This window comes from Lathyrus oleraceus, chromosome 1, assembly GCF_024323335.1.
Source record: "Lathyrus oleraceus cultivar Zhongwan6 chromosome 1, CAAS_Psat_ZW6_1.0, whole genome shotgun sequence".
NCBI classification, from domain to species: Eukaryota; Viridiplantae; Streptophyta; class Magnoliopsida; order Fabales; family Fabaceae; genus Lathyrus; species Lathyrus oleraceus.
In genome coordinates, this window is record NC_066579.1 from 95780903 (window position 1) to 95802961 (window position 22059).

The 22059-nt window shown below is 37.2% G+C and overlaps 1 protein-coding gene and 1 non-coding gene across 2 annotated transcripts; one reads left to right on the top strand and one right to left on the bottom strand.

The window, feature by feature from the left end:
• Positions 1 to 2660: 2660 nt before the first annotated feature.
• LOC127117117 (small nucleolar RNA R71) lies at positions 2661 to 2767 on the bottom strand. The gene has a single exon (XR_007801877.1). It is a non-coding gene; the product is annotated as a small nucleolar RNA R71 (small nucleolar RNA).
• Positions 2768 to 19463: 16696 nt separating this feature from the next.
• Positions 19464 to 21783, top strand: LOC127118903 (uncharacterized). The gene is made up of 2 exons (XM_051049144.1): positions 19464 to 19964; positions 21332 to 21783. Exons 1-2 carry the CDS (start codon positions 19608 to 19610, stop codon positions 21479 to 21481), a joined length of 507 nt encoding a protein of 168 aa, XP_050905101.1. The 5' UTR covers positions 19464 to 19607; the 3' UTR covers positions 21482 to 21783.
• The last annotated feature ends 276 nt before the right edge of the window (positions 21784 to 22059 follow it).

Consider the following 22059-nt stretch of genomic DNA (forward strand, 5'->3'; position numbering starts at 1 on the left):
CTTTTATAATCCTTCTCCAATACAAATTTTGAGTTCTCCAAATTATTAAATTTTTAGTGTTATGAATAAAAATAATCTCTCAAAACTTCTTCCAACTAAAATCATTCGATTCTTTCTGCTTTATCCTTCCCTTTTTCAAAATTCTTTCATCTCTTTTCCTCCAAACTATCAAACAGACCCTAAAACTTTTTTTAGGGTCTTAGACTCAACCCAAGTATCTCTTTGGAACCAAATCCTTTGACCATTATCAACTGACTTACCTATAATATTTGCAAACAAGTCAATAGTCGAGTTAGTCTTAGAAATGAGTAAGGAGACAACCTTCCACCAAAAGGAAGTCATGTATATTAGTAAGGAAACCACCATGGTGAGACAGGGATAACTGAGAGTCATACCTATCAATAAATATATCTCTCTAAAGAGAATGACATCTAGTAACGACCCTTCAACGCCACTTATGTGTGTGCATGAGAGAGAGAGAGAGAGAGTGATAACGCGAAAATGTATCGTATTTTTGGCCCTATATGCATTGCTTTTTACTCGATTAACACTATTTATTACACAATATTTTATGTTTATTTACAGGTATTCATCGACTAAAAGGTTTACCGCAAGAAAAATGGAAAATAGCAAAAAGGAAAGAAAAAGGCAAGAAAAGAGAAGAAAAGAGAAGAAAATGAGGCTTTCAATGGGATAATGGGCCACCAAAGCAAATGGGCTTGTGGCACCCATTACCCAAAGGATGTGGCGCCCGCCACATTGGGCCAAAAGGAAGGTGGTGCCCGCCACCAACCCTTGAAAAGTGGTGGGCGGTTACTACAAGAGTGACGCTCACGACTCATCATGGAATTAGGGTTGTCGCAACCGCCACAACCGAGTCTCCCCACTTTTCCTACTTTTTCTCCACCCTTTTAGCCACGGTTTCCACTACTCATGCTACAAATGAGGAATGTGAAAAGGATATAAAAAGGGGACCATTTAGACTCGCAACTCTCTCTCTTCTTCCAGTTCTTAGTTTACGCTTAATTATTTTTTCAATACTATTTTTCTTTTAGTTTTCTAGGCAGTTTCTTACCATTGCAAAAGTGATAGTTTTTCCATATCGGGGACTATTATGGTTTATTATTTTTACGCATTTGGGATTCAATTGTAAGGGGTATTCATTGCCAAAGCATCCCAAAATTATTTATCGAAGATTCAAGATTCAATTCCAGTTCCTAAATTGCAATCCAGGTTCATTATTGTTTATTGTTTTATTTATTTATGCCTTAGTGTATGTTTAATTCTCTAATTGTCATGTCTGTCACCGGATCTATGTCCGGCTAAACCTTTAGGGATCGGTATGTAAAGACCGTCAAAACTACGGGATTCAATAAATAATTGGTGTTAGTTTTTATAAAACTTATTTTTCCGGTTTTAGTTTCTTATTTTAATCAAACTGTTTTTCGTGCGAGAGTACAAAACAAACTAAGGTTACGGTCAATAAAAACGAGAGTTGGAGATTTTAACCAGATAGCTTAAACTAGGCATTGATCATAAATACAGCGAGAGCGCTTTAGGATTAATTAGACTTTATCTATATTCAAAAAGTACTTTCAAATTCAAAATGAGATGGCGAGAGCCAAGCATTCTGGTTTACGAGTATGGTCGGAGTCAATAAAACGAGAGTGTGAGGCTAAGTTCTTTCTATAAATAATTTCTACTAAAGAATATTTTAACCAATAAGATTACACCAACTATCTATCGAATCCCCGAGGTTTGATGTATTACATACCGATATCCCCTATATATTATATCTTTATCTTTATTCTATTCTATAGTTATTTCTCTTCATCCCTCCAATCTTAGAACAAACATTCGCCTTAGATTTACATAGTAACCTCAGACCAAGATAAGTTCGATTATTAGTCCTTATGGGTTCAATAATCTTTAAAACTACGCGATAGGACTGTGCACTTGTAGTCACGATTCACGTAGACTTACCAAAGTCGCGATCAAGTTTTTGGCGCCGTTGCCGGGGACTAATTTAGTCGATATCGTAACTCTAGCATTACCCAGTATAGACTAAGGCAAACAATTCTTTTTCCCTTTCTACATTTGTCGAGTGTATGCCAAGTACTCGCTCTCAAGGCGAGAAATTAAAGCTACAACTCAATGAACCCGAGCGTTATCTTAGATTAGAACACTGGATACATGACTTGATACGGGAACATTGTATCAAGCTAAATCTTCCTGACCTTAACATTCCTACTTCTGAATCATCTATTCAACCAGAGATGGTTGAACAAGTGCAAAACCGTCCTCTTAAGTATTATGCAATCCCTTCACAGGATGAACCTCATAACAACATCGCTGCCCCTGCGATCAAAGCCAACAATTTCGAGTTAAAACCCTCACTGTTGTCAGCCATACAACAAAACCAGTTTTCAGGTAGTCCCACGGAGGACCCGAACCTACACTTGTCAGTATTTTTTCAATACGCAGACACGGTGAAAATGAATGGTGTCAGCTCATGAGCTATAAGACTCCGTCTTTTCCCATTTTCATTAAGAGATAGAGCCAAAGCTTGGCTCCAGTCTCTACCATCCAACTCTGTCACTACGTTGAACGAGTTGAAGAAAGTCTTCTTAGCCCGATATTTCCCACCTAGCAAGACGGCTATGCTAAGAGCCCAAATAAACAGGTTTAAACAAAAGGATAATGAATCACTTTTTGAAGCTTGGGAGAGATACAAAGACATGATGAGGCTATGTCCACATCGTGGTCTAGAAGAATGGATGATAATTCACACCTTTAATAACGGTCTCTTGTACAATACAAGATTGATAATAGACGCCGCCGCAGGTGGCGCATTGATGGATAAACCATACAATGAGGCTTATCAACTCATTGAAAGTATGGCCCAAAATCATTACCAATGGGGAAGCGAAAGAACCTTTGTAGAGAAACCTCAACCGAAGGGCGGCATGTACGAATTAAGCAGTCGTGACCATGTGAATGCCAAGGTAGATGCCCTGACCCATAAGATAAACAGCTTGACCTTAACATCAGCAACCATCGTGGCTGCCGTAGCACCAAACTGCGAGATATGCGGAGTTCAAGGGCATACTGCCCCAGAATGTCAACTCTTGACAGGAACCTCCATAGACCAGGTGAACTATGCTTAAGGAAACCCCTACTCAAATACCTATAACCCAGGTTGGAAGAACCATCCTAACTTCTCATACAAAAACAGTAATGCATTGTATGCACCTAATCAAACACCTGTTGTACCACCAAGATATCAAAAAGCTGCCACAAATACTCAAAATGCTCATAGGAAATCAAACTTAGAAATAATGATGGAAAACTTTATAGCTACCCAAGCCCAAACAAATAAAGATTTCTTAAATCAAAACATACACACTAGTTAGAGAATCAAGCAATTAGCGTACAAGGTAGACACATTAGCCACCCATAACAAAATGTTGGAAACGCAAATCTCATAAATGGCTCAACAATAAGCACCTACCGCTGCTCCTGCAGGCACATTTCCTGGACAACCGCAATCAAATCCGAAAGGTCATGCAAATGTTATCATACTACAAAGTGGGACAGAACTAAACGGACCGGCCGACCCTAGAACTCAAAACTCCATCCATCAAGAGCCAGGTAAGGTAACTGAGAAGGAAGACGAACAAGAGGAAGATAAAAACGAAGAGGCCGTAGAGAAAGAAGAACATGATGTGCCTTCACCACCATATAAACCCCTTATCCCTTATCCTCAAAGACTTGTTAAATCTAAAAGTGTAGGGCAATTTAAAAAATTCGTAGAGCTTCTAAAACAATTGAATATCACAATACCCTTTACAGAAGCCATAACTCAGATGCCCTCATATGCTAAGTTTCTCAAAGAAATCTTATCTAACAAGAAGAAGATAGAGTATAACGAAATCATTACACTTACTGCTGAGTGTAACACCATAATACAAAACAATATACCTCCTAAGCTGAAAGACCCAGGTAGTTTCTCCATACCCTGCGTAATCGGAAAGTTTGTCATCGACAAAGCACTATGCGACTTAGGAGCCAATATCAGTTTAATCCCTTTGTCCATATGCGAAAGGCTAAAAATGGGAGAACTAAGACCTACGAGGATGTCTGTACAACTTGCAGATCGTTCCGTTAAATTTCCCGTAGGTATGCTAGAAAATGTTCCGGTGCGCATAGGACAATTCTATATTCCTACTGATTTTATAATCATGGATATAAAAGAGGATTCCAACATCCCTATCATATTAGGAAGATCATTCCTAGCCACAGTCGGAGCTATCATAGACGTTAAGAAAGGCAAGCTAACATTCGAAGTTGGTGAGGAAAAAGTCGAATTCATTTTGACGTAATTTCTACAAGCACCAACTATAGACGACTCCTGTTGTCTACTAGATGTCATCGATGAATGCATAAGAGAAATGAAGAATGAACAAACATCATACTCCAAAATACTGAAAATTCCAAAGCCTCCTACTTTTGAAGATGAAAATTTAAGTAAGGAATACCAAAATGACAACCTAAGCGAATGCCTAGCACCAACACCCGATCATATGCCTTGCCCAAAGAAACCAGCTCTAGAACTTAAGACGTTACCCAAAAATCTAAGGTACGAATTCCTAGACACTGAACTTGAGCGACCTGTAATCGTAAATGCAGACTTAGGTCAGATAGAGACCGAAAAGCTTCTACACGTTTTGAGAAAATACCCAACTGCTTTAGGCTACAATATCTCAGATCTAAAAGGAATAAGCCCTTCCATATGCATGCATCGCACAATGCTAGAGGAAGACAGTAAGACCTCTAGAGAACATCAAAGAAGGATAAATCCCATTCTGAGTGATGTAGTAAAGAAAGAAGTGTAAAAGCTGTTAGAAGCAGGTATTATCTACCAGATATCCGATAGTCAATGGGTCAGCCCAGTACATGTCGTACCAAAGAAGGGAGGCGTCACAAATGTTAACAATGAAAAAGGAGAATCTATAGCACAAAGAGTGGTTACTGGAAGTAGAATGTGTATTGATTATAGAAAATTAAACAAAGCCACTCGGAAGGATCATTTTCCTTTGTCGTTTATCGATCAAATGCTTGAACGATTGGCTAAGCATTCTCACTTCTGCTACCTAGACAGTTATTCGGGATTTTTACAAATTCCTATTCATCTCGACGACCAAGAAAAAACGACCTTCACATGCCCCTATGGTACATTCGCCTACCGACGAATGCCATTCAGACTGTGTAACGCTCCCGCAACATTCCAAAGATGCATGATGGCAATTTTCGCAGATTTCATAGATGACATCATGGAAGTATTCATGGACGATTTCTCCGTATGCGGACAGAGCTTTGAAGGATGCTTATCGAATCTTGAAATGGTACTAAAAAGATGCGTAAAAGTGAACCTCATGCTAAACTGGGAAAAATGTCATTTCATGGTGTGACAAGGAATCGTGCTCGGACACATAGTATCCAACAAGGGGATTGAAGTCGACAAGGCCAACATATAAGTTATAGAAAACCTCCAGCCTCCGAAAACCGTAAGAGAAATACGAAGCTTTTTAGGACACGCCGGTTTCTACCGGCGATTCATTAAAGATTTCTCAAAAATCACAAAACCACTGACTGGTCTATTGATGAAAGACGCAGAATTCATCTTTGACAACAAATGCCTAGCGGCGTTTGAACAACTGAAAACAACTTTTATCACCGCACCTATCATGCAACCACCCGATTGGAGATTACCGTTTGAAATCATGTGTGATGCTAGTGACTATGTTATAGGCGCAGTCTTAGGACAAAGAAGGGACAAGAAACTTCATGCTATATACTATGCAAGTAGAACCCTAGACCCTGCACAGATGAACTATGCCACCACAGAAAAGGAACTTTTAGCCGTAGTGTTCGCTCTGGATAAATTTTGTTCCTACCTAGTAGGAGCAAAGATAATTATCTATACCGATCATGCTGCAATTAGATACATGTTGAACAAGAAATACACCAAACCAAGACTCCTAAGGTGGATATTACTATTACAAGAGTTTGACCTAGAAATCAAGGATAAAAGAGGCACGGAAAACACCGTGGTCGATCACTTGTCAAGAATGCAAGGTATTGAACCTGAACGAGTGCCTATAAACGATAATTTTCCGTATGAAAGACTCATAGCCCAATTGGAAAGCAATACAACTAAAGATGCGTTAACCCATAAGGATACCAAAACAAACGAGGTAGTGGAAGCAATCTACACCCAACCTACATTACCATGGTACGCTGACTTCGTCAACTACTTAGCAGTTAGGGTGCTTCCGCCAGACTTGACATACCAACAAAAGAAAAAATTCTTCCACGATCTTAAACACTACTATTGGGATGAGCCTCTACTTTTCAAGAGAGGCGCCGACGACATTTTCCGTCGCTGTGTCCCAGAAGATGAGATAGAAAACGTAATTTCCCACTGTCATTCTGCTCCCTATGGAGGACATGCAAGCACCTCAAGGACTTGCACTAAGATCTTACAAGTTGGCCTCTTTTGGCCTACTCTGTGGAAAGATGTTCACATCGCGATCATAAATTGCGACCGGTGTCAATGCACTGGCAACATATCTAGACGCGACGAGATGCCTCTTAAAGGCATTTTGGAAGTAGAAGTCTTCGATGTTTGGGGAATCGATTTTATGGGACCTTTCCATCTTATTTTGGTAACAAATACATCCTTGTTGCGGTCGATTACGTATCAAAATGGATTGAGGCCATTGCCTCTCCAACAAACGACACACGAGTGGTAGTTAGACTCTTTAAGCAAATAATCTTCCCTAGACTCGGAGTGCCGAGACTTATCATCAGTGATGGTGACTCCCATTTTATTTCAAGGATTTTTGAAACGTTATTACTGAAATATGGAGTCTGGCACCACGTAGCAACATTCTACCACCCACAGACGAGTGGGCAAGTAGAAGTCTCGAACCGAGAAATTAAACAAATCTTAGAAAAGACAGTTGCCACCTCTAGGAAAGATTGGTCCTAAAAATTATCAGAAACCCTGTGGGTATATAGGATAGCTTATAAGACCCCAATAGGAACCACACCTTTTAATCTAGTTTATGGAAAATCATGTCATCTGCCGGTAGAATTAGAACATAAAGCATATTGGGTTATTAAGACCCTTAATGTCAATTATACTGCCGCAAGCGAGAAAAGAATATTAGATATCCACGAACTAGAAGAACTTAGGCTAGATGCGTATGAGAATGCCCATATTTATAAAGAAAGAACAAAAAAATGGCACGACAATCGCATATTAAGGAAAGAGTTTAACCAAGGCGACAAAGTACTCCTGTTTAACTCTCGCCTCAGACTCTTTCCCGGAAAACTTCGTTCTAGATGGTCCGGTCCCTTTGAAATTACCAATATCTTTCTGAATGGAGCAATATATATAAAAGGAAAAACGAGCGAACCATTCATAGTAAATGGCCAACGTCTGAAACATTACCACAACAGTGATAACAACGATTTCATTGCAAATCTTAAGTTTGCAGAGTCTCACGCTTATTCGAAAGAGTAGCACCTATCGTATTTCTGTCGAGCTTACGATAATAAACAAAGCGCTTGGTGGGAGACAACCCACACTTTGTCTTTAACTATTTAATTTCATCACAAATTTATAATTATTACTATTGCTTAATTTTCATTTCTTTATTTTCTTCTTTATTTATTTCTCATAAAGTTAATCGGTACATTTCTGTATTATTGACCATTACTAACTTAATGCTATTATCTACTTGATTTTATCTAGCTACTGACTATCACAATGCAACAAGTAGATTACATGGATATAGTCTTCAGAGGCAGAGCTCAAAGGAGACGTTTTGAGACTCTATTTCAGAGAGAAGTGACAATAACCTTATACCCAAATGAATCAACCATGACCAAATTAGGTATAATAGACAATGTCATGTTCCTAATTAACCAATTAGGCTGGGACACCTTTGTTATCAAGAGGAAATTTAGTTCCATTAATAGGTTGACTCTAGAATTCCTAAGCTCCCTAGTGTACCTACCAAACCATGGTATGGGATTTAACAAAGGCCTAATCAATTTTAGGTTGTTTGACAAAGACTATTGCTACATCCATAGAGAAATGGCTGAACTCCTATGATGTCCTAATGGCCCTGATACCTTTACCATCACCCAGGAAGACAGACTTGTAGACCATCAATTAGATCTCTTTTGGGGTAGCATCACAGGAAACGACCACCCCGAGCCAGACCTTATGCATTCAGAGAACATCCATAACCCTGCGATTTGTTACTTCCATAAGATCCTAGCTCACACCTTGTTTGGAAAGGAATAGAACAGAACCTTTGTGTCCAAGGACGAACTATTTATAATGTACTGTGCATCACATGTCTGACCTGTTAACGCTGCTACATTCATGATAGCTAATCTATATCGTATAGCACAGGAAGACTATGGACCAATCTTAATGGGAGGCTTAATGACCATGATAGCTCATGCAATGGGACTACATTACCCAGTAGTCAGGGTTATATGACCTATGAACATCCGATTTTGTGTCAACACCGGTATCATTAGAAACCTAGTCCCAAATGTGTTTGAATTCTTCATTAACAGCCAACTAGTACACATGTTTACCCTGCCAGACCCTAGGACGATTGTACATGATAAGAACAACTGACTCTATGATTTTGATGGACCACCACCCCAAATCCATGATCACCCTGACAATTATCTCTCTGATGTTGAATCACATGCCCCAACTATACGTGTTGCACCTCTCACCGATCATGTTGCTGCCATCGAAGTTGTTCAGACAGACGTCTCCAATCTGAGAGGCGAGCTGAGCACCCTGCGCATGGAATTCTACGGCTTTATGGATTTAGTGACAGAGAACCTGGATCATATTTACCAGCACTTCTACTCGTTCTTTCCTCCTACCAGCAGTCGCCGTAATGACTAATTTATTATAGGGTTATCGATTTACTGACTTTTATTTTATTTTATTTTCTTATTGGGAATTTTATTATTATTTACTTTTACACATTGGAATTTATTTAATTACTTTATTACCTTTTATTCCAGTAGACAGATTATTTCATCTTTTCCCGTCTACCCGATTCTTTTATTCGTCAATATTGCGGTTAAATTCCATTCCAATGTTTCATGTTTACTATTCCCATACACTATATGATTGGTAAATTAAAAATTGCATGGTCAAAGAAAAATAAAAGCACACGCATGGGAAACCACACTGCATGTGGCGTCTGCCACACACAGTTGTGGTGCCCATGTGAGGGTTATGACGCTCGCCACAGGGCCCTAGTGGCGCCCGCCACACACACCAAAGGTGATGCAGGCCACTGCACAAGTCTGCACGCGCAGACTGTGTACTTTGGTCCATTCAACTCACCTTTAATGAGATGTTCCTTGCATGCAGACAAGACCTTAATGCCATTCAACCAATTTTCAAATCTCTTGGACCAATGCATTGAATATGATTAATGTTATTTATCTACCAATTAATTTTCCAATCACCTTCACCTCTATATAAACCACCCACATTACCTCAACAATTCACAACTTTCATTCACGTATTGCTTTCCTCTCTTGCTCTATTCTCATTATATTACACAAGGAGTATGAAATTCATTATGGCACAGATGAGGGAATACGAAATAGTGTTTAGAAACAGCGAGTCAGGCGAATTACAAGAGGAGACGTACACGTCTCTAAGCGCCAGAAAGATCGAATCAACAAGGTATGCCGATGAACACTGTTTATATGCCTTAGGAATTCAAGATAGTGTTAACTATATGCTATATATTTTAAATTTGAATTATTTTCTATCTCTCAAAGACCCTGTTTATACTCAACTAACATTAGAATTCCTAAGCTCATTAATCTTTAGTCCCACACCCAACACAAACTGCTCCAGTGGGACTGTCCAGTTTCGTTTATTTAACGTCGAATACGCCCTTACATTTTCCCAATTAGCGGACCTGCTACATTTTCCCCATGGGGATGGTGTAGTAAGTGAGGTCCTAGATACTGAGGGTTAGCAACGCGCCTTCCAACCATTTTGGAGGGCAATAACCGATACAGTAACCCATAGTTTTGAGGGAAATAGAGCCACTTTAATTCAAAACCCGGCTATTCGATATTTTCGCCAAATATTGGCGTGCACCATTTTTGGCCGAGCAAATTCTAACAAGGTGAACGAAAAAGAACTCTTTTATTTGTTCACCACCTTTTTGCCGCAAAAGCTGAATATCGCCCCTTTTATGTTATCTCACATGCAGGCCGTTGTCAATGCGAAGCGAGACCCGATTATTTTTGGAGGTTTAATAACCTCCATAGCCAGAGTCCTATGACTCGAAGAAAAATTCTTCAGGCTAACCCCGCTCCCGCATCATGCCATTGACATTGACATGGCAAGGAGCATGAAACTAGTAAAACGAAGGAGTGACAGTAAATTTAATTTAATAATTGCTAATAATGTGTTACAAGAATTTATCCTCCCAAATCTAAATCGCATAGATGTGCGCAACCCGGATAATTATTGCTATACAAATGATCTGGTGCCTAACCAAGTCCTCACGCACATTCTTGAGAATGTAGTTGCTGGCGGGGACACCGATGAGGATCACATTCCGGAGCAAACTGTTCCCGCTACTGACCCACACACCACATACACTTCATTTGAAAATTGTGCAGGTACATCTTCCAGTCAAAGACCAAGAAGAAATGTGGCACCAACCACTCTTGATGAGATCTATGTTGAACTGCTGCGGCGTAGAGAATTAGACGCTCTACGAGACCTACAGCTCCAAACCGTGGGAGCTCATCAAAATGAAATGATGCAAATCCTACGCCAAATGCAGCATGATCAGCATGACTATGCCTTCAGGATCGAACAAAACATGTTTGACTTGATCGATGAAATGGCAACACTGCCAATACGTGTGGAAGATCTCTAGAACTATACGCCACCTCACCAGCCAGGAAACGGTGGACGTCCACGCACACATGGCAGAAGGCGTCAGTAACAGAATAAACCAGGTTCTACCTTTCTCTCCTATCTTACGTCGTTGCATTGGGGACAATGCAAGATTTAAGTATGGGGGAGGGAGCTTTATCGCTTTTTATTTATTGCTTTCTAGTTAGATTTATATTATTGCTATTTCTTTTTGTTATTTTATGATTTTTATGGTTATTTCAATTTTTGTTAAAGTGTCAGTCAAGTTAAATATCAATGTGTTGTCAAGTCTTTATGCATGGTTTCCGTTGTTTACTAATTCTCCTATTTACTAAAGCCATACAAAATTTTTGCAAAAATCTAGACTTAGAAATACAGTGCATCTTTTGAAAATTCTGAACTATAAATCAAACTAAGGTTGAATTGTAGAGAATTGGAAAAGCTTTATAAGATCGACATTGCTTTAACACCTTAAATCTCCTAAGTATTAGATCGATTTGAGTACTTGTCATGCCATAGCCTTAAATTCTATCCTTTAATATTTCCTTAAGTAGTTTATCTAGTAGTCAGCACCATCCTAAGCACACACTACGCGAGAAGTCAATGCAAATAAGTGTATGATTTTCAGGCTTAAAAGAAGAAAAGATTACAAAATGTATGAAAAACGTTATTCCCTTTAAGTTAGGTGACCCTCACCCGGTCATTTAGCCCAACGGTATAAGCAGCTTCAAATGTTATTTGAGCCAAAATGCGAAAAAGAAAGAAATAAATAATGATGAGATCATAGTCACTAACAGACTATTTTGCTATGAATGTGAAAGGATAACATGCTTAATGTGATTGCGCAAGAATGAAAAAGGATAAAAAAGAAGGTTTAATAAGGTAGGCTTAGGGATGACAACATGATTCGGATTGGTTTGTATAGGAGGGAGACTTATGGTTGCAACATTGCGACTTTGTGTTCTAACGATACCCTTAGTATGGAAGTGAGTACCTGTTGATACAAATTTGAACCAAAGTAAAGTTTATAGACTAGAATGAGTATCTGAATGCAACTGTATTTTCCACGAGTCTTGATAATGTATGCTGCAAATACTTTACAAAACCTTTTCATGTATGCGGCATTTGCTTGAGGACAAGCAAAAGTTTAAGTATGAGGGAGTTTGATAACGCGAAAACGTATCGTATTTTTGGCCCTATATGCACTGCTTTTTGCTCGATTAATACTATTTATTACATAGTATTTTATGTTTATTTGCAAGTATTCATCGACTAAAAGGTTTCCCGCAAGAAAAATGTAAAATAGCAAAAAGGAAAGAAAAAGGCAAGAAAAGAGAAGAAAACGAGGCTTCCAATGGGATAATGGGCCACCAAAGCAATTGGGCTTGTGGTGCCCATTACCCAAAGGATGTGGTGTCCGCCACATTGGGCCAAAAGGAAGGTGGCGCTCACCACCAACCCTTGAAAAGTGGTGGGCGGTTACTACAAGAGTGGCACTTGCCACTCATCATGGAATTAGGGTTGTGGCAATCGCCACAACCGAGTCTCCCCACTTTTCCTACTTTTTCTCCATCCTTTTAACCACGGTTTCCACTACTCTTACTACAAATGAGGAATGTGAAAAGGATATAAAAAGAGGACCATTCAGACTCGCAACTCTCTCTCTCTTCTTCCAGTTTTTAGTTTACGCTTAATTATTTTTTCAGCACTATTTTTCTTTTAGTTTTCTAGGCAGTTTCTTACCATTGTAAAAGTGATAGTTTCTCCACATCGGGGACTATTATGGTTTATTATTTTTACGCATTTGGGATTCAATTGTAAGGGGTATTCATTGCCAAAGCCTGCCGGAATGATTTAATCGAAGATTCAAGATTCAATTCCAATTCTTAAATTGCAATCCAGGTTCATTATTGTTTACTGTTTTATTTATTTATGCCTTACTGTATGTTTAATTCCCTAATTGCCATGTCTGTCACTGGATCTATGTCCGGCTAAACCCTTAGGGATCGGTATGTAAAGACCGTCAAAACTACGGGATTCAATAAATAATTGGTGTTAGTGTTTATAAAACTTATTTTTCCGGTTTTAGTTTCCTATTTTAATCAAACTGTTTTTCGTACGAGAGTACAAAACAAACTAAGGTTATGTTCAATAAAAACGAGAGTTTGAGATTTTAACCAGATAGTTGGAACTATGCATTAATCCTAAATACAACGAGAGCGCTTTAGGATTAATTAGACTTTATCTATATTCAAAAAGTACTTTTAAATTCAAAATAAGACCACGGGAGCCAAACATTCTGGTTTAGGAGTATGGTCGGAGTCAATAAAACGAGAGTGTGAGGCTAAGTCCTTTCTATAAATAATTTCTACCGAAGAATATTTTAACCAATAAGATTACACCAACTATCTATCGAATCCCCGAGGTTTGAGGTATCACATACCGATATCCCCTATATCTTATATCTTTGTCTTTATTCTATTATATAGTTATTTCTCTTCATCTCTCCAATCTTAGAACAAACATTCGCCTTAGATTTACATAGTAACCTCAGACCATGATACGTTCGATTATTAGTCCTTGTGGGTTCGACAATATTTAAAACTACGCGATAGGACTGTGCACTTGCAGTCACGATTCACATAGACTTACCAAAGTCGCGATCAGAGAGAGAGAGAGAGAGAGAGAGAGAGAGAGAGAGAGAGAGAGAGAGAGATTCACATATTTCAAGTATTGCACCCCAAACCTCCCAAACATTTATTCTTACAAACATCCTTTCGTCGCACTCGAACAATATTAACCTCATCCCCCCCCCCCCTCACACACACACATCCTTCTCACTCCCTTTGGACCTATCTTAAAGGAACCTCTTATCTAAAGGGATAATCTTAATCCCAAAATGAGATGGACGTCTTCATGAACGAAAGAAAGAAAACGGGGATGCTACCTAACATAAAATTCATGAAAACCACCATCCCACTTAAACTAACAAACATATTCCTCCACAAGGAAAACCTATTGGAGATCATCTTGATAATGAGGAGTATTCTCTTATTGGTGGTCAAAACATGTTCAATTACAGTATTATTTTGTGTCGACAAGAATCACAAAGTGTGACTAATTTTTATATTGTATCCATGGGGATTTTTGTTAATTTGACAAGACTGAAGATATATTACTTGTTATCATAAGTGTAACGAAACGTAAACGTAATGAGGGGTGTAAAGCATAATTTATTGGTTTATGTTATAAATACAAATGTAATATCCTATATTCTCTAAAATGCTCATTTCTTTATTAAGTGGAACAAATTTAGTAATTAGTGAGCTAAGAAATTATTGATTCTTAATCAATTATTTTAATCTCAACTAGTTAGTAAGCAATGTCATTTTGGTAATTAAGGTGAGTGGCAATTTGGAGAATATGAGAATTTGGCAAGGGTGGAATGGTAAAAGCATAATTAAGTTCACTAAAGAACAAAAATACATTCTATATATCATTCCACTTCTCACGTTTTCATTCATTTTGTTCATTTGCTAGTAAATAGGAGAGAGAGAGAGAGAGAGAGAGAGAGAGAGAGAGAGAGAGAGAGAGAGAGAGAGAGAGAGAGAGAGAGAGAGACTTGAAGAATAAGAAGAAGAAGAAGGAAGGCTTGAATCAAAGAAGAAGGAAGATGTTCCACTTCATTTCATCATTAATTCAACATCATCTTCCTTTCTAAGAGATGGGTTCTTAGTTAGTGTAGCTTGGGGGAAAATTACATGAAAATAGGGTTTCAAATTTTTGTGAAATCTTATTATGTCGTATGTGGTTATGTTAATCCATGATGTTGTGTTGCGTTGGTGTTGTATGTTGTGTTTTGTTGTTGTTTCTTGATGTTATGGCATGTGATTACATGAGTTTGTGTTGTCATGGTTAGAAATTAATGAGGTTAAGGAATGATGAAGACATAGCTATATACATGTTCTTGTATGGTGTTGAACTCATAGATTGAAATGCTTAAATATGTTAGACTATGACTTGATGTGTTTAGAATGGTTTAAGATTGAAGAAGTTGTGTTTAGAAGTGAGATTTTTCAAGGAATTGCATATATTAATCGATTGCCTTAAAGAACCAATCGATTGCCTTCATGAATGTATGAAGAAATCTGGAAATTTTCTAGATGATAATCGATTGTCACCCTACCCCTAATCGATTGTCATGTTGTTTTGAGTGAAAAACTCTTGGACAAAATGTTCAGAACAATCGATTATTCCCCAAGACAATCGATTATTCCCCAAGACAATCGATCATTTCCCCTATTTCATGCAAAATATCATTTATTTAATGATCTTACGCTATCATGGATGCTCTATAACTTATACAATGATATGTATGCATTGAATTCACAACAGTTGATAAATTTTCATGTGAATTAATGTATTTTAAATTAGGGTCTTATTTAGGTTAAAATGATTAGTAAGAATTAACTTGGGTTATTGAAATTCGGTTCCTCAGAGGACATATGTCGAACTCGATACTTCGATAATAAGTTCGACAAGATACACCAGAACCACTACATTAACAAGTAATAGATGATTAAGCAGATAAGTAATAAAGAATACAATCAATTGTTTACCCAGTTCGGTGAAACTACACCTATGTTTGAGGGGTTGAGTCCATAACCCAAGAAAAGAAATTCACTATTAGTAGCTTAGTACATTCAGACTAACAAGTAACTACAAACCATGTGTTGTTTAATGCCTTTTCCTAACACTACCCAATGACTTTCTATTTAGAGTCACCCCCTAAATATGAGAACCTACTAACTTTCTTCTCTGTCACAAAACCAGTGGCAGGGGAAAATAACCACTAAACCCTAATGATCAACTTTAATTTTAACAAGATGAAATAATGTTGAAAATTACAACTAAACTAGACAAACTTTTTATGTCAAGTTACTGAAACATAGAGGTGTATATAACAATGTTGAATACAACTCAACTAGACAAACATTATATGACAAGTTACTGAAACATAGAGGTGTACATAGAGATTTTACATTAATCCTATTAGGGAATTAACGTGGAATACACGACACAAAACCTAACACTCTAGGATCTTCAATGGGAATGCTTGTTTTCCATTATAGGTTCAAACTCCTTATATAACAAAGTAGCTCTGGGATTTTCCCCTTGGATAATATCTTTGATTTTGTCCAGAATTAATGCAAAATATGTTGGATATTTGATTTTCTCCTTGAATATCTTCAACAAGATATAATTTGCTTTAATTTAAATTCAACTTTAAATCTTTATTTAATTCTGAATTAATCTTCATCCAAATGTCAAACAAATCACTTATTCATATTGTTAAATTTTTGTTTTGTTTGTGTAAGATTTTATTGGGCTTTTTTTGTGCCTCGGACTGTAAAAAATATTTATTTATATCATTACCTTTTACATGCTTGTGCTTTTGGTTTCATAATATACTGTTTTTAATTGTAATTTTCAGCTGATGGAGAGCCAAGGAGCGTCAGGGTTCTATTTTGACCCCTGTAACTTATAGAATTTGTTCGCTATAAATAGTGATAAATAATATTTACTTAATGTGTAAATAACCTTAAGTTCTCCGTGAGGCCATGTTTGACTGCTTTATTCAGGATAGATGTAGCCATAATTGAAATGTCCTTATGTTGATAATATATTGGCCCGACTTGATGTGGAAAATCTTTATATTGCATTTATAACGTCGAAGTGTTTATCCAGCTTGGCACAACCATCCGTTGAATTCACAATTATGAGGCATAAAACCGTCTCGGAGCGGTTATTCTTTTGAATTACACATATAACAATTTCGCATGGAATTGGCTAGATGTTCCTATAATTTGAATCATATTTATAGTGATGGGGCATGAGCCCAAAATAAATGCAGTTATGCTTTGAATTACACTCTTCATCATAAAGGATCATTCCCTGGACAAGGGTAGAGAATCCTCGTCCATGCCCCTGACGTAAAGCTTGGATCGAGGTGAACGTCTCTGGGTTCCATCACTCATGTCCCTTGGATGGGCTAGATTCGAAAGGGGTGCGCCAGTTACGTAAAAGTACGTGTAATCATTGACTAAGGGGAATTGAGTACTACAGTCAGACATGCAAAACGTCTCCGACGACACCCTTGGGGGAATTGGTTGTTGTAGTTAGACATATCAAGCATCTCTAACAGCTCCCCTGCTGGTTGCAATCTTTAAGTATGCTCGACACTGTGGTATATTGATTGATGTAGTCAAACATGCAAAGCGTCTCTGACATCACCCTTGGGGGAATTGGTTCTTGTAGTCGAACGTGCAAAGCGTATTCGAAAGCTCCCATGGACTCTTTATTTCAGGTGTCAACTGTGTTGGTTATATCCCATTTCGCTATTACGCGTGTTCATACTTTTGTACCCTAAAGATGGAACAAGACAGAAAGCAGAGCAACAAGAATATATATATATATATATATATATATATATATATTATATATATATATATATATATATATATATATATATATATATATATATATATATATATATATATATTATATATATATATATATATATATATATATATATATATATATATATATATATATATATATATATATATATATATATATATATGATTTACATTTAACAATTATATCTGTAATTACAACTAGGCAAGAAATTTACAAATACATTAATTAAATATTGAGGTCGACATAAGTATATATTAATCGCTCTCCCTCAGAGGTGTTGTAAGCCGACCTTTGATGGATGTGTCAGGGTTCTACTTCTTGTGGTCGAGGTGAATCGATGCCTCTGGACTCCGAGCTCTCTCAGGGATGTTCGGGCTACTTGGTTGTTTGACCGGGGATCGAAGGAATCCAGATGTTGAACTCGTGCTGGCAGACGAACTTTCAATGCTTTTCTGGCTTTGTTACATGTAGAATCTCCCGAACGATTATGCCCTGAGACACCCGTGGTAAATAGACTATCTTTCCTCTTCTTTATTTGCACCTTGACTGTGTTTATAGTTTGTCCTTTGGAATAGTGTCAGGGTGCCAGGGACTTCAAATGTTGATGGAGAGCCATGTGGCATTCACTTACTCCACCGACTTTGAATACCTGATTGTCTATCTGATAGCCCGAGTTTCCCTATACTCTAGAATGCCAATCACCTAGTAACTTCCTTATCATTCCACGATCCTAGACACCTTGTGACCGTCCGGGTCTGGCTCTGGTTGTTACGACGATGAAACATCTGACGTGGAGCTTTTACGATGATGAGACATCCGATTGGTCCAATCATGGTGACATTTGTGCAGAGACACATCTTGGATGTGATTTCTTTGTCTTTGCTCAAATTAGTGATGAATCCGAGCTCAAGTTTGAGAAGATCTATCTTAGGGTTTCTTCAATAGTTATAAATCCAGAACGTTGCTCGGGCGGAGGAGAAATGGAACTCGATCGATCCTAGCACCACGAACTTGAATATGAATTCAAGGAGATCTATCAACAAGCCTCAACAGAAGTTAAAGATCAAGATTCTTGGCTGGCTTGAGCTCAAGCAGAGCCTAACCAGTCAGAACATTGTATATGTGAGTCTAGATCTGAGGATATCTGTTGGCATCTTCTCACAGTGGTTTAAAATCGAGATGAATGATCAGTCAAAGTTGGATCAGATTTCGGTGGATCTGAACGCCGCAAATTTAAGATTTTGACTTCGTGAAACCTCGACTTTTTCTCTAAAGACGCTTTTGGATTCCAGATTTGAGAATTAGGCTTGACCTCGTGGAAATCGTAGGAAACAGAAGTCGACAATAATATTTTTGATTTTTTTAAAATATTGTTATAAACTTAAAATAACATGATAAATTATAATCGATTGATAATTTTTTATTAGAAATGCGGACAAATGGGTATGTACATGGATATTTTGGTACCCATAGAACGCTGATACATGTACAAACATAAGTGTCCACATGGGTGTTGGCTCATGAACAAAAAAATTTCAAATCGCAGGTATGTGTCAGGTATATTAGTACCCTACCTATTGTCATCCTTAGACTCAATGGAGCGGACAACATGAATGAGTTTGATTTTATTGGACATTTGACCGACACAAAACACATTAATTTAAAACACGACAAATAGATAAAAATAAAATATTCTATAAATATTACAAGTACAACGAACAAATAGAAATATAATTTAGTATTGAAAAAAATTCAGTTGGAAGAGGAGAGCTCTAGATATTAATCATGTAATCCAAAAAGAAAAATTGCCATTTGATTTTGTTAAAATTTAATTACACTAGATAAAAAAAATACTCAGCAAAACGAAAAATTCTAGAAAGTACTAACACTTTGATTATTTAGAACAACAAAGGAACAAGGAAACACTTAATAAAAAGTCTTCAAATGTTTCAAGCGAAATAATAATAAAAAATCAAATAGAATAGAACTAGAAAATTGAACAAAAGAAAAATAAGAGAGACACGTAGAAAAAGGAAAGAGAGAATTGAAAAGCCAAAATCCCGCGCTCGCGCTTATTCCAAATTTTGAAAACCAGAAAACACTAATGGATTTGGAGGATGAAGAATGGGAACTCTGCTGCGACGATGGCTTGGTCTACAAGCGCAAACGCGGTCGATTCAATCCCCCGCCGGAGTCCTCCTCGGTGGCCGATGAGAAAAGGTTGGAGAACTTGCGGAGAGAACGGAAGAAACAGACCCTATTGAAGCTTAAATCGAAGTTCGAGAAGGAAATTGTTCATTGGGAAAATTTGTCGAACACCTTGCGGGCATTACGAATTTCATCTTCAACTCAGCTTCAACAACTGCAAGAGAAGCAGCAGATACAAGATCAAACCCCATCTCTTCCTTCCACTTCTTCCTCTCTCACTCAATCATCTCTCCTCGACGATCTTCTCTTCCAGGTAACTTGATAATCTCTTTCTTCCAAAAAAACTCAAAATAAGAATTGGGGGAATTACTAACTGGGTCTGAGATTTGCATTTTATACCTGCCTCATGTCTATTCCGTCTCTATGTTTCATATTATTCAAGAAATTATGAAAATTTAGGTTAATAAAAAAGTGGGTCTGGAATTTGCATTCTGAGAGTTGCGAAATTATAATAAAAAAATCCATTTTTGTGTCTGAGTTAGATTTAGGGTTTTTGAGTGATATATGTGAAAAGTAAGATGTATGCTGAAGCTCAATTTAATGAACTTATAATGGATTACATCAATTTTGTTGCTTTTAGTTTCAGCTGTAAACCTAGTTTGCCCAATTTACTTTGTTAGGAAACATTGGCAAGTCTTCTAGTTTTTAAATTAGGGCATTAGGACTTGGGAGTGCTTGGAGTTGGAAGAAGTTAGAAGTTAGAAGTATGTGTGAAGATTTTTGGCTTTTATGATTCATCTCAAGTTGTTTCTGTTTTGTTTAGACCAAAACTCAGTTTATTTCTGTTAGCTTCTTATTTGAATTTCTGAAAAATATCAATATAAACTTAATTATTATGCATGGAAGATAGGCTTAGAAGAGAAGACGTGTGGATTCGGTAGTAAGGAAAGTGGATTAGATGGAGAGTAGTCATACATGTAGAGGTAGTGGAAGACCTAAAAAAACTATAAGAGAAACTGTCAAAAAAGATCTCGAGCTTAACGAGTTGGATAAAAACATGGTTTTTGATAGGTCATTATCGAGTAATTTGATCCATATAGAATTGGTTGTTGTTGTATTTGTCATTTCTTATAGATTTGGATTAGATACAAGAACTGAGTCACATAGTGTAGTATCTTGGTCGTCCAATCTTAATTGATGGCCAATATAGGTCGACTGTGTAAAACTGATTGTGTAATCTGAGTTGTTCAATTTTAAATTAACGACCAAGATTGTTTACAGTGTGAAACTGCGTGCTACGGTAATTGAAGTAGATCCCGGTCCATATCTTACCATGTAAATACTTGTGTTGCTGCTGTGTTGGGTAGTATATGATTGATTGTTTGTGCTACATTGTTGCATTGCTGAAATAGATCCCTGTCCATATCTTACCATGTAAAGACTTGTGTTGGTACTATATTGGATAGTATATGTTTGATTGTTTGTGCTACACTGTTGCATTGCTGTAGTAGATCCCGGTCCATATCTTACCATATAGAATAAGTACTTATTTTGTAGCCATTATCCGGTCTTGGAACATCCTCTGTAGAATTATAGACTTGTTAATTTAATTGAACTGCACATGTAGTGAATAGTGGTTATGAGTTTTGTCACTTTAATTCAGTATTCCCATGTTTGCAGGTGGAAGCTCAGGAAGCAATCATTCATGATATTTCCAATTTATGCGACGTTGCAGAAGCAATTTGCTTCAAACAAGAACAAGCTTTGTTTGATTTACAAATCTGGTCTACACCACTTGATCTCATGCAAGTGTTAAGTTATGAAGATTAAGTTTTAAGTTATGAAGGTTAAGTTATGAAGATTGATAAAGTTCTACCTTGTACCATTTTCTTGATAATTATGTCAAGTTCAAAAGGAGGGTCTACATAGTTCAACAAACAGATCTTAGTTGTAACTTAAAGTAGATTAGACCATTGGTAAATATTTTTAAAATATTGATTAACTGTATTTAAAAGCATTTTGAGTAGAGTCATGCCATTAGAGTTAACTTAGGATGAATGTAAAAAGTGAGAAGGTAGTTTAATAGTTTTGTATGTCTGAAATTTACTCTTATTATTGTGTGGTTTTTGACTTATTTTCTTTTGTATTTGCCACTCTTATTACCACATGGTAACTGTTTGACACGATGCTTGAAGATATGATATCATGAATTCACATGTCAGCAAAGTTTGGTCTTTTGGTATTCACATCCTTTCTCATCTATCCAACCATGTTGGTTACAATCTCCGATTCTTTTTTTAAGTTTCATTTTTAGACTAAATGCAATGATAACCCATAATATAAGCTGCCCACTTCAAAACTCATTCTAAAAATTGGAATATTATATCTTACCCAATTATAGACTATAT